This window comes from Zophobas morio, unplaced genomic scaffold (genome assembly GCF_036711695.1).
Source record: "Zophobas morio isolate AGI-343-1 ecotype UQ-CSIRO unplaced genomic scaffold, CSIRO_AGI_Zmor_V1 ptg000002l, whole genome shotgun sequence".
Lineage (NCBI taxonomy): Eukaryota > Metazoa > Arthropoda > Insecta > Coleoptera > Tenebrionidae > Zophobas > Zophobas morio.
In genome coordinates, this window is record NW_026972107.1 from 18649322 (window position 1) to 18664287 (window position 14966).

Genomic DNA, 14966 nt, shown 5'->3' on the forward strand with positions numbered 1-14966 from the left:
ATAAAAAACAAGATCTTATGGAAATTGTTGAACAAAAAACCTTTTTACAATGAGGAATCTAATTCTGCAAAATTATGTAACAGTGCTCCGTTTACAAAACTATAATATGGTGTGTAACTTTCAAACGAAGCCCCTGTATATTTGGAAATTATTTCAGTTTGTAGCTCTAAATGGTTCTATTAGACTATATATAATCGAGTACATTTACATACATAAAATGTATTAATTTTTATATACAGGATGAGTTTAAGCACGCGTTCTTCATTATAGATTTAATAATTATCTCATTAATTATTAGAAACAGAAAAGTTAATAATGACCAAAGTTGTACGCTTCTTTAAGAACTATACTGTAAAATTATTTCTAACTATACAAAGTGTTCTGTTTTTAAGGCGAAACACACAAATTCGTTTTTTAAAACGAAACTTTCTACATATTTTTATACATTTTGATTGACCTCTTCTTAGGCTTTACAATCAGAGTCTACTTTTGAAATTCCAATGCGACGTTCTTACCTTATTCCAATTTCCTTGAAATTTTTTGTCTAATAGAAGCCTTCACAAAAAATCGCAATAAGGTTATTTTCAAAGTCCGTCTTATTTTGTAGAAGGATAAACAAAGAGACGCGCTTTGTTGTGGTATCAACTAAATCAAATTTTAATATACAGAGTGTTTATAAAAAATTGGTCGAAAGTTATTTCGACAGTACCTACTTCACTCGCCCCCGAAGTGTAGTGCCACAAATCCTGCTTCTTCCAAAAAGTAAAAAAATTGTATTCAATAAAACAAATGCATGAGTATGCTATTTTATAAAATTTATTATAAACATTTTTGAGATGTCATGACATTGATAGGGAGATCGGGCAAATTTTGGTTAGAGTTTTACCATCTACACGATATCCTTAACATACAATCGGTCCGGTAGTTTTGGAGATTATCTACCTAATAAAAATCTGAACAGACGGTACACAGACTGAGCCACGAGAACTAATTTGTCATATTCTATGGGCCATCAAATATCGAGAAAACATAAAAGGTGCCAATCGCCCACCGATTGACTTGACAACAATACTTTCTTTGCTTACGCTCAGGATATAAAAATAAAATTCGCAAAATTAAATATTATAATTTTTCGAAGATTTTGTATTTTATAGAGCGTGTATGTCCACAACGCCGAAAACACACAATATATTTGTGGACGCGTTTCGCCAAACACGTTGGCATTATCTAAGCATGCTTACAATAACTTCAAAACGTCAAGATTTCAAAATATTCAATTTTGCAATTCTTGATTTGATCAATAAAATACATAATGTGACTCAGTCATTAATTTTTTTGAGTCACCCTGTATATGCAATTCAAAAAAATATGAGTGTAATGATAAATCCCAAGTATTGTCTCATCATACTTTGCACATTTAAGATAGGATTTATTCAGCAACATTTTCAGGTGACGTCAACAATTTTTTAGGGAGAGATGAGGAAATATATTTTAACTAATAATTAAATCAATTAAATAAATTCACCCATTCATTAATTTTTTTGAGTCGGCCTGTATATGCAAATTCAAAAAATATTAATGGAATGATAAATCACAAGTACAGATTCATCATATTTTGTACATTTTAGATTGGATTTATTCGGCAAACTTTTGAGGTGACGTCATCGTTTTTTTGGAGGGGATAAGTAAATAATTTTTTGTATCTTCAAGATTTCAGAGCATTCGGTTTTGCAGATTCCAAATTAAATTGACTCAATTCGGAGTCATAAACTACATGTGTAGGACTATGCTATTTTATACAAATTAAAACTCATTTACTATGTACAATTTTGAAGTGACGTCAACGCATTATTGGTGGGGATGATTAGACAAATTTTGGTTAGCGTTTTACCATCTACATGATATTCCTACCTAATATAAATATAAATTTGACAACAATCGGTCCAGTACTTTCGGAGATTATGTCGAATAAAAATCTGGGACGGCAGACAAACAGACGGACAGATGGACAGACAGACGGAAACAGATGACCTATTTCTTCGTCTCCTAGGGGTCATGAAAGGTCGAGAAAACGTAAAAGTAGATAGTCGGCTGACGAACTCGATTACAATACTTCCTTTACGCTCGGGAAGTAAAAATTAAAATATTTAATATTAGTATTTTATTACTGCATCTTAAGCTATTTTCTATGCTCAATCTTCTATGTCGACGTATCTCTCAAAAAAGTAAAAAATCGCAGTAACTATGAACTTTAAATACAGAAAATACTCAGCAAGCAAGAAAGAGAAAATAAGATTCAGTAATAAAATATAGGGTGTTCTATTTGAAAAAAACTGAAATGTGGATATTTGAAAATTGTAACAATTTAAACATTTTTTTATCAACACTCTGTACATGAAAATTTAATCTTATTTATACCACAACAACGCGCCTACCTTTTTTGTCTCTCGACAAGATACTGTAAGACAGACTTTAAAAATAGCCTTACTCTGATGTTTTTGTTAACCCTTCCATTACTAAAAAAATCAATAAATTTGGAATAACGTGGCAACATCGCATCGTATTTTCAAAATAAATTGTGGTTGCAAAAACATGGAAGAGGTTAATCAAAATATGTAAATAAAAATATAAGGTATCTCATTAAAAAAATAATAATAAGTTGTGTGTTATTCCTAAAAAAAAAAACATTCTGTATCTATAATTAAAAATAATTTTAGAGTATTATCCTTAAGGAACTGTACAACTTTGGATTTTGTCTTTTGAAATATTGAAATTCTGTATACGCCATTGTTTTTACCATGAAGGGGGAAGCTCAGTTTAGTACATTGCGCATATGACGCATATTTGATGTCGGCGTCGCGTTGAAAAACTTATTTATTTTTAAATTGTAATGTGTTTTTGTTTTAACAGATCTTGATGGATCACCAGGTTACGATTAAAATGATACAAGATGGGTGTTGATTTTTATTTTCAATAAAATTTCGAAATATTTTTTTTTTAATTTTATAAATTTTGCAAGAGTAGAAGATATTCCAAATTCAGTATGCATTACTACCAAAATAAATCTAAGGGCCTTATATCTGGACTGCGAGCCGGCCATGAACTAGGGCCTCTATCGCCGATCCAATTTTCATCATAAATGTTTTTCAGAAATTAAAAAAATGGCCATTCTTCCGATGGACTCGATTACCTACTATACTTCTTTAGTTTACGCCCAGGAAGTAAAATTTAAACTATTTAAAAAAAAACTTCATATCTGATACAACTGCTTAAGTTTCACGGAACACCCTCAATGAACATTAAATCTTAAATGTATGTAGCAATTTCTTAGACAATGTAAAATTTTATTGTATTTCTAAAATTTATTTTTTGATGGATACCTAACCCGTTGGCATAGTGTTAATCTGAGTACAGTACAATATTATATATACAGTAAAGCTAAAAAAATCCGCACACCTTTTTTTGACAATTAACTATAAAAAATATTAAAAATTATAAAGGTTTTAGTGTAGATAGAAATAGTTGTGTACTTCGTAACATTGTAGCGTTTCTTTTTAAATTCAAGTATATATGTATAGGACAAAACGCAGATACCGATTTTGGTCCTGCTTGGTTGCAAACGTCTGATATTGAAAAAACATGAGGTTCTCGATTTTTTTGAGGGCTACTATATGTTGCAAGTAAGATTTGCCTTAAAAAATTTTGAATAACGTCTTTGATGTTTTGCAGAAAATTAAATACAAAAATTTTGATTTGTGTTTCATCATTTTATGATAATTTGGATGTGGGCCTAAAATTTTAAAGTAATTCATGTGGTAACATCAAAATTAAGTATATCTAATGAAGCTAATATTCTATTGACTATAACAAACAAACCGTGGATTATTTTAACAATAAAATTATTTTATATACCTACTTACTTAATTCATTTGTAGTGATTTATAGTCTCGAAAAGAAAATTAACTTCACTAAATAATAACACCGGGTGACTACTAATAATAATTGAAGCAAATTTTTGCGTTGGTAATTCTAAATTATTGGCAGCAATGTCCACAATTTTGACAGAAGCGCACCTACAAACGTGATGAGAAAATGACGTGGTGCCCAAATTTCATTTTAACAATCAGGTATGACGTCAAAATTTTTTAAATACCTATGTTGCGAACATGATAAAAAAAAATCATAATCATTAATAATCACCTGGTACTAACAGAGTATATGCCTGATTTTAGAAGCAGTACTCTACTTAAAAAATTATGTTCTTAAACGTCTATTACGCATTAATTTTTTAACTTTTGTTACTGCACATAAATATGCAGAACGTACTTAGTACGGATTTGCCTTAAGTTGTTTAAGACTACTATGATGACGATATGTAGTAAATAATCCTTCCAAAATTCCGAAAATTCCATAGCGTTAATGGATTGTATCTACAATTGGATTTTGCACACCGGAGGGATGCAACTGAATAAACGGCATCATCAATACAAAAGGCCGAAAGTCAGACAATATAAGTTGAAGGGCGAGGGCCAAACGTCTAAGCCCTGTAAAGTCTGCGGGTCGAGTGACAGTATTTGACTTTTAGATGTGCCCCTGCAGCGTGGTAATCCCAAAACTGATACCCAGTCTCCGTTCTAATGCATCAAATGGACGTTCCTATTCGATACTTTCCATCCATTCTGTTTCATAATCATCTACATCTCTGCTACCGTTTAATTGAAGGTTGAAGGCGTTTCGTATGCATAAGTACCGAGAATTTAAGGGCACAGGTAATCAAGAAAACAATATCGCGAGTCCTGCTGTGCTGCATAATGAGACAGGGCCGGGATTACGATAAACCCCGGCGTGGCAGGATTATCTCCGGCCCGGATTTGGGGCGCCGTTTCAACTACCATATTAGCCTACTAAGTTATTTATTACCCGGTAATTAAGTTGGCAAGTGTCGTTTCTGGGAAACTCCTTTCAAACCCTCCGGCAACATCGATGATCCCTTTAACGCGTCAAGAGAGCATACATTTTTATGAGAATCACACCAAATGTGAAATTCAGTAGTCTATGAGTGATGATGTTAAATGTGGAAATCTTATGTTTATTTCGATTATTCTATTACCAGCATTGTCATTTTTATGTAGAATATCCAGATAATATTTAATAGAAGTATTTTCCTTTCATTTCACAGTTCGAGAATTATACGAAAATGTAAATTTTCCATTTAAAGCCTGTGATCTATCTTTCTGGTAATAATTTTATAGATAAATAATATCCGAAACTACAGATTCAATTATTTCGAAGTGTAGATTTCTCAAAAAGCAAAGAATTTAAAACGCTAACCAAAATTTCTCTCTTCCCCATATTAATCGTCAAAAAAAGGGACCGTATTAAACATAAAAATTTTGAATACTAAAATATTAAGATAAAATCACAAAAAAGATATACCTAATATTTTGGATCGTTTGCAGGCAAAAGCCAAAAAAATATATAAAATTTTCTTATTTTAGTAAGATACTTCTTTGTAATTCAGTTCTCAGCCCAGTTTTTAGGTACCTAAAATACTTTGACAATTTTCATACCTCGAATACAATAATTCAGTTTTTGCACATGTCACATAAATAACCATTACGTATGTTTAGAAAATCATTTTGATCATTTCACAGATTTCTGAGTTGTGGTAAGAATGTTTATAAATGGAAGACGTGTGAACAAGAATGACACGATGACGCACTGCCTCAAGCAATAAATTCACGGTGAGGACAGATAAGTGTGAAAATTAAATTTTATTGTTGTCTTGTCCAAAGCTGCTACTTATACGGGGTTGTATTAAAGCGATTTCAGGCGTCAAGTCTCTTGATCCCTGGTGCATTTAGGGCGTATAATAATGCAATTATCGCGTTTATGCGTCGAGATATTTATCAAGCGGCGGGCACGTTCATACTTTCGAGCTTCGTTTGATATAAAATGATCATTAATATTGTGGCATTATCTGGAATGTGGAAAGTTTCGGAAGTACGCCGGTGTCGAGGAAGGAAACTCGGCACGTAGGAAGGAAGGAAGGGCGGCGGGAACGAGTTATATATTACCCTTATATCGGAGCTCTTGCTGAATTTCAAGTGGTATTTACACCGGCTTTTCTCTTCTTTCACTTCGGTCGAAGGTTGAAAGTCTGCTCGTAAAATCAACATGTGAGCAGAGGTGGCCTCTTTAATAACGCATACTGACTTAATGTTGATGTATGGTTCAAGTTTTTGATGCAGCTAATTATGGTTATATGTGCTTATTATTGCGAGGGTCTGATTCCTGCTATTGTTAAGTGTGATAATAGTCTTTCCGAAAGGTTCAATTTACTTCTTTCTTCCTTCACGTAATCGTTTCCATTTCCAATTCCAGTCGTTTTCCGGCAAAACCGATTTACGCGTTCCGGAGGGTTCTTATCAGTCTTATCGTTAAATTGCTTAATAGATTTAGGCGCGTTTACAGTCATGAAAACAAACATTACACATAAATTGTTAAGGTTCTTTCTACCTACTATGATGGTATTATTTAACCCATCTTTTGCAAATATTCATTTTTATTACAAATGCATGTATATTCTTCTATCTTTAGTTCCAAAGACTTTTCTGTTCTACCTATTTTCATGAATCTATACGTCGTGAAACTTTCAAATGTTACACACTATCACTGTTAAAAAGCTACAAATCGTGCAAAAATATTGTCACCAAAAACTACTACTAAAAAATGTAGATTTTTCCTAAAATGTAGATCTATAAAAAGTAAATAAGATATTTTTTTAAACTTTTTAAATAATGTGAGGTCTATGCTAATTATTATTAAAGCAATTGTTTCGAAGCTTTTGTGACACAGCAGCTTCTTTAGTTAAACCCATGCAAATGAAAAAAAAAAAAGAAATTATAAGACACTACGTAACAATGATTACCTAATCATCAGTGTTTATCTGTAGGGTTAGATCCATTCTAGAAATCGTTTTGGTGGTTGCACAAATGCAGTATTTTTCCATCTCACAATAGAGGTTGGTTTTTAAACAGAATCTTAAATTTCTTTAGGTGTTATTCAGTCAAACATAGAAGAAATTAGTTCCATCGTCATTAATGTCCTTGATAATAAAGGTGGTTAACACCAGTAAACTGGAATTTATACATTTTTATTTAAAACCGCAAACCATTATTTAGTAAGCACTTTCAACTACACCCAAGTAAGTAATTATAACGCCCACTGAATTTTTTCAGTAGACATCAGTTAGGTATATGAAATCATGTCCTAACTACCAACCAAGTGGTTATTGTTGAAACTAAGGAGAGTGAGGAAAGTGATGAAGACAAAAAATGAAGATTCATTACACAGTGCTTACTAATTATACCATATAATCGTTGTTGTAATAACACTAATAGGTTCCTGCAGTTTCTTATTAACTAAAATAACTTTTCTTTCTTAAAATGATAAATCTATTTCTTACCGTTTACAAAAACAAGATGTTATAATTCTATTACAATGACTTGATTTTTTTATTTAAAGTTGTGAAAAAGAAATAATAGCTGTGGTGACTCATTTTTGTCATAGTTACACATTTGTGAAATGGAAATGTTAATAACAGAACGACGTTTGTCGGATTAAGACCAAGTCATCTTCAAGAATGTAGATGCAAGAAGGACTAAAAGTTCTCGAGGGAAGGAAACGATATATGCCAATCTTAGAATATTTAATCGATTCAGACTTTTTTTTAATTGAATTCAACAGATGGTGAATTTTTGATTTTGGAATAGATTATATCGCCGTACAGCAATCGTTTTAATTTTTTTTGTTGATGCACTGATAAGTTGATAACAGCTGCCGTGTTACCCTTCTTTCTGATCACCTCGTCCCTACCGTTCAACTTATTAGTGGTGGCATCTTTTTTTTTTTAAGACTGTAAATGACTCGTAAATGTGATAGAATCTCATGGGCTCCTATGGTGTTTTTTTAAGAATATGAAAGAATCTCGGGGACTTTTGGTGAATTTTTTACTTTGAAAGAATCTCGATGACTCCTAGCGTCTTTTTTTCAAAATGTGAAAGAATCTGGTGGGCTCCTAGTGTTTTTTTGTAAAAAAATGTGAAAGAATCTCGAGGGATTTTTGTGTTTTTTTTTTTTGAAGAATGTAAAAGAATCTCGAGCGTCGTTAGTGTCTTTTCTTTTAAATGTGATAGAATCTCGTGGGCTCCTATGGTGTTTTTTTAAGAATATGAAAGAATCTCGGGGACTTTTGGTGAATTTTTTACTTTGAAAGAGTCTCTATGACTCCTAGTGTCTTTTTTACAAAATGTGAAAGAATCTCGTGGGCTCCTAGTGTCTTTTGTAAAAAAATGTGAAAGAATCTCGGGGGCTTCTTGTGTTTTTTTTTTTTTTGAAGAATGTAAAAGAATCTCGAGTGTCGTTAGTGTCTTTTTTTTTAAATGTGATAGAATCTCGTGGGCTCCTATGGTGTTTTTTTAAGAATATGAAAGAATCTCGGGGACTCTTGGTGAATTTTTTACTTTGAAAGAATCTCGATCACTCCTAGTGTCTTTTTTTCAAAATGTGAAAGAATCTCGCGGGCTCCTAGTGTCTTTTGTAAAAAAATGTGAAAGAATCTCGGAGGCTTCTTGTGTTTTTTTTTTTTTGAAGAATGTAAAAGAATCTCGATTCAGATGCTTCCTGGCGCCCGAGCAACCGCCCCCGTAGAGGACGTCAATCCCGTGGCATGAAGGTATCATTTTCGCAGATGATAAGATATTTAAACAACTAAAAACTTTTTAAAAACAAGAATTGATAACCGAATTTAAATGAATTTACAATTGAACCTCAGCATCAGGTAATTTGTGTTTTGTCTGTTTATCTATATTTCCACCTGTCTATTTCTTTTTTATATTGATTGTTGTTACTGTTATTGCAGACTGGCAATTAAAAAAAAAGAATAGAAGCTGATCCCAGAAATATCCATCAGAAGGAAATCGCGAAGAAAACACATACATATCAGTTCTACATTTATAAAACTTAACGAACGAAATAAGGAACTTAAAAGAAAGGCTTAGAAATAATAAGATTTAATTAGAAGTGAACTTGTTAATGCACTTGTGCCGCTTAAAAATCTAAGGGGAAAGCGAAAGGGAATTAGAGACGAATTACAAGCACCATTCCCTAGCCAAGTGAAAGAGTTATTATTAAAGATTTTTTTTGTCTATTAATACTTACTATTCTCATGTATTTATTGAATTGTTGTGTATTAAACATTTTTTATTTCAAAATATTTTTCAAGCCCATACATTGGCAGGAACCTGTTATAGCTTCACTAACGAGTGGTGGTAAACAAGTTAACTGCTGTTCAGTGGGAAAGAGTACGTAAGAAACATATTTAATTTTAAAACTCAACTGGTTGTCAACAATTTCACTGGGCAGCGGGTTCCAGTCATCGGAAACCCTATTGATGATGAAAACCACCTAACAGTTTTTACAAATTGATTCTGAATCAACTTAAAACGGTACCTTTAGGTTCTCTAATCTGTGTTCAAAGTAAACAAGTGATGAAGGAGATTGCAGGTCGGACAAAGATTAGAAAGCCGAAATTTAGTTATCTCTTTTCCGTGTTGCAGATAGGATTCTCAAATTCACTAGCCCAAATCTTTGAGATAATAACGTGGCCGCACTGTGTGGTAAGTTATTCTGCACTATACCAACACTAGAAGTAGGATGTCCCGTTGGGGAATACGAAAGTAGGCGGACTTAGCAAATTCCAAACTAGTGTTACGAAATAAACCCATACGCCGCCCCGGTACGACACCTATAGGCCGTCGAGACCTTTCTAGTCTCTAGTGTATACGGAAATGACTCACGTCGATGACAGCGGCCGGCGCTCGCTAGGCAAAGGCCTGGAAGCGGAAGTTGCGATGAATTCCAGAAAAATCTTGATCACTGTAATAGTTAGTTGTGTAAATTTGAGCTATTGAGAAATAAATTGTTGAGTTTTACCCACGCCGATTTTATTCGCCCGTACAACGTAACAATAGGGTTGACATATGTTCTGTACAATTTCAAAAGCACCATGGGAATAGTTGTGCAAAAACCGAGTTTATATTTCCAGATGTTGGCAACAGTCAGATTTAGTCAGTTCAGTGCCATTAATATCAAACGAAACCTTTGGTTTCTTGCTAAGAATATCGACGTTAAGTGGGAGGAGCTAATCACTAGATCATTTTCGACTACAAGAAAATCCTCTTTCAGAAACACAGCATCAGAACTTGTGTTGTACAGCTTGATATCAAAGTACGATTTGATTACGTTCCTTAGATCAGTTGTATACGTTAACCAAGGCAAAGGATCCAAGACGGAATCCTGTGGGTAATTTATCTAGCAGACGACGATTAAGAACGCGTTTGAAAGCCCTAGAGAAATCCAAAAATCAACTTCTGTGGTCCATAACATAAATACATAAAAGTTTCGATTGAATGGATTTGGCAAGTAGAAGCCATGTTATTGTGTTGGTATCAAAGAATGATCTAGCAGGAATATGATCAACGGATCATAAATGACTGATTCCATGTTTACACCAGTGTGGTAACACGGAAGCTGGGAAAAAAATTATTGACTCAGTAACATGATAAGAGGTACGTTAAGGACATTCGCATAACACCAAGAAGCCTAGTGGTAAAAAGATCAAAACTAGGGGAATTTGACACTTTTTCAGTTATCCGTATACCACGTATGTAAATATTTGGAATAATCACCCTTGCTAAGACCAAAGGGATTAGGAGAATCAACTACGTTGGGTATTACATCTATGCAAGGATTCTTTTAAGTGGTTTACTTATACTTATTTTGGCAACTTCGCCGTTACTATTTTATAGGGCCCAAATTTTCCATAATTTGCATAGCCACAAGTCTGACAGTTTGGTGTGTGTATGCTTATACAATCTCTTGATATCTGTAGTATCTACGATTAAGGAATTATATGCAAGTTTTGCCTCCTTCATAACGATCGAAACATGAGAAAGCTCTGTTAGCTTTACTAGCTTCGGACTCAGACCTTTTGTAAGTAATTACCAGAGTGCTCGCTTCCTTCTCTCTTACATAGAATTCTACCAATTAAGCAAGGTTTTTTGGAAGACCTCTTAACGACAATGGTAGCAGTATTTTATTCGACAATGTCGTCTAAAATGGTTCTGAAGAAATGTCAGTTTTCGGAAATTGAACTACAAAATAGTAAAGACTTCCAGTTTGTTCCTGCTAAACACTGTCTTATTCCTTTAAAATTAATCTTAGCTGTTTTCTTAAGCGAAATACTTCGCTTTTACGGTCTAAAACAAATTTGCAGATTAAGCTTAAAGTGATATGATCCGAAAGACTTGTCGGATTAAGACAATCCAAATTGAAGAGAGAACTTTCATTAAATAAAATGTTTAAATCAAGGACGGATGGACTCTGCTTGGATCTAAGTATATATCGTCGGTTGTGAAACGTCTTGGTGTAAACGACTGTTTATGGGTAAATGAACCAATCGTTTAAAGGACGCGTTATGAGTCTGAAAAAGATCCAAAGGCCCGGATGATAAACTCTCAGAAAATAAAACAACTTTATCATGTCCAAAAACTTGCGGGATGTCTTTAGACACAGACTAAGATAAAAGTAACTTTCTTAGTAGAAATTTTGTAAAACGAAGCCTCAATGCTTGTCTCATGAAACACAAAAAATAAGTTACGATACAACGCAGTCATGCAGTCATTAGCCTCCTACACACAATTTAAAGAAATTTATCACCTGTGGGCATAAGTAATAACGTCGATAACAAAAATTCGACAAAAATTGTTATTGGTCAACAAACTAAAATCAAAATATCTCCCCAGAGCCAGAGGGGCACCATCCCGAGTTTTTAAACAATGCATTGGAAGAGCAGCTAGGTGTGGAAGTGCCTCTAAGTGAACGAGTTCGCATGTGATACTCGCATGTTGGAGCACCACCACATTTTGCTAGGCCAGTAACTGAATGCTCAAATAGCCATTTTTTAACCAGTGGGTTGGTGGACACGGTCCAGTAGCTTGGCCTCCGCGTTTACCCGATCTCAATTCGTATGATTTTTGTCTGAGGTTGGATGAAACAGTTAATTCATGGAAATCAACAGTGTCCAGAAACTATCGAAGACAATGAGTGGAAGTGGCAACCGCTATAGTTCGTAGAATTCCGAAGTTTTTTTACGTATCCGTGGAAACAAGTTGCAACGTGCTGAAGCCTGCATTGTCAGTCAAGGACAACATTTTCAACATTTATTGTAAAAAAGTAGTACCATTCTAAGTTGCTCTTATACACGTATTTGTTCTAATAAACAATGTGGACTCACCATGAAACATTACCAAAAATTGGTCCTTCTCAGGACCACCATTTGTTTCTACCACTAATAATCTTTAGCATTAACCTTTAACATGAATGAACGAATGATAATCAGCAAAAAGTAAGTTTTTAATTGAAGTGTTTACATCGTTTTTATTCGAACGTTTTTCCACGTACTGTTTAAAAGGTGGATCAGTGGCATCGCATCGAGGGTGGTACATAGGGGTTTTGCCCCAATCGACATTTAATTTCTTTTTTCTATATTTGCATATTACTACTATACGTGATGCTGTGGTTACAATTATTGCATATGTAGATGGTAAAATACTAACTAAAATTTGTCTAACCATCACCAACAACAATTTGACGACGTCACCTTAAAATTTTTCATAATAAATACTATTTAAATTTTATAAAGTAGATAACATACTCATGTAGGTATTTGTGGTTTATGAATCCACCTTGAGCTTTTCCCCTAGACATTCAGACTTGCCAAAAAATCCACATTGTATAACAACATTTTATATCGCGTGCAAAGGTCGCGAGTTCGATCATCTTATGCGCCATTTCTTTTTCTTAGATTGTGATTAATATTGTCTTTTATATTGAATGATATTTTTTTAACTTATCAAAAAATCAAATTTAAATTTTGTGACTTTTCGAAGAAGCTGGATTTGTTGGACTGTATTTCAGGAGCGAAGGAAGTTCTGTGTAAATAAATAATCTTAGACAAATTTTTCTATTTCGTTTTTAGGGTCACTTTAACGTTTTCATGCACATTTTCAGAAAAAACAACTTATAGTTAGAACCGTTTTTTAATTATTTTTTTTAAAGAATCTGTTAAATTTTTTGACATATAAAAATGGGCCAGTTTTCATGATTTAAAGCATTTTAAAAAAATCCACCAAAAAAACATAAAAACAAGATCATTTTACTTAAAATTTGATGGTTTTTAAAAATATAAGCTGTTATGAACAGGTTGGTTTTCACGATTAAACGTTATGTTTTTGGGAACTTTTCCTGAAAATTTGCATCAAAACGAAGTAAAAAATCTTATTTAGAGTATAATGTACACGAAGCTACTTGTAAGGTATTTATCAGAACTTATTTTACGTATATATTGACATTATACGAATATGTAATAAATTAGTATTCACTCTACACTTTCCAAACAGACTACGAGAAAAAATTATTTATGCCATGTCGACTGATTGTGTTTTTGCTCACTACTACCTGTTTCGCACAAGTCTGTAATATTAAGAAATTGTTACGTTCATATTAAAACCTAAGAAATTTAAACCAAATCTTATGAATTGTGATGGCTGCTGCAGTCGAATGATACAACAAGTTTAAATACTGCTAGAATACAAAGTTTTTATTTTATCATTTAAAATTGTTATACAAATTTAAATAGTTTTCAAACAGTATTGACGTAACAATATTTTTAGGAAAGTTGGAAAATTGGTGGATGCGCCAGTACTAAGAAACGTGCAATATAAGTGTCTCCTACAATCAGTTAATTTTTAGATAACAACAACCAAATGGAATAATTATCATTTCTAACGAATCTTCGTAAGAAAAAAAATAGATTTAATATACTCTTGACGCAAAACGCATTATAAAAAGACAATGTGAAAAAATATTTATTTAGTGCTTTTTATAAGCTTTTAACAAAGATTGTTAGAAAGTGTCAATAAAAAAGAAATTTCGCATGTATGTTTATCTAAATTAAACAAATACATCTACTGATAACAATTTTCTTAAATCATTAGTTGTTAAGTAGCAAGTGTCGGCTTTGAAAAATATAAAAATAATGATAAACCGATAAAATAATAATCACAATTATACATAGTCATACTTAGCAATATACTTTGCAATGCTAAAACAACCAAAAATCCTTCCTGCGATGTATCTAAACTGGAAGCAATTAATCATCAACTCTTAAAAAAACAATCAGTATGCACTTCAAAGTCTTCCTGCACTGGAAAACCCATACAACTTTTAATTCCAATCTCGCAACCACCTTGTCTATTCTTAGAAATGCTTATTGTGCTCCGAGCCAAACCATTGTGGCGTAAAATGAAAAATTCTCTAACCGTAAGCATAATAATTTAAGAGTCAAGATCCTCGCACCCTACACCCAATCACCGATAAGACTCGCAATCATCATTATCACTATCAAAGATTTTCGGAGAGATTAACGCATTCGGACTCTCCCCAGGGGGAAATAACAACGTCCGGTCCCTTCGGACACAAGGGCACCCCAGAAGAGTTAATGACGGCTTTAATTTTTACCTTTTTCGTCGTCGTCGTCGTCGTCCTCGAACACCTTGCATTCGACGTTCAGGGGACTGGTGGACCTTCCAGTTACGCTGTGACGAAGATGGGCGATGTGTTTGGCAAGAATCGTGCCTGTTCTCGCACAACCTGCTTTGGCTTCAAAATCACTTCTTGTTAATTCGCATAGTTCTGTTCCGGTCGTGGGGAACTTCTCGAAATCGGGTTTTGGATTGAGCGAGAATTTCCGAGAACACCATGACAGCCAAGATTTAATGTGGGTGTTGGTCCATTCTAGAGGATCTGAAACAAGCAAGAGATTATTAAATTATTGGAAGGGT

The 14966-nt window shown here is 33.5% G+C and overlaps 1 protein-coding gene across 1 annotated transcript in view; it reads right to left on the reverse strand.

Annotated features, from left to right (window-relative positions):
• LOC135129587 (transcriptional regulator ERG-like) overlaps positions 1-14966 on the reverse strand; it is a 34918-nt gene that overhangs the window by 13475 nt on the left and 6477 nt on the right. The window contains exon 2 of the mRNA XM_064056771.1: positions 14644-14928. Coding sequence (XP_063912841.1) covers positions 14644-14928 — 285 coding nt within the window. The remainder of the gene's footprint in view (positions 1-14643; positions 14929-14966) is intronic.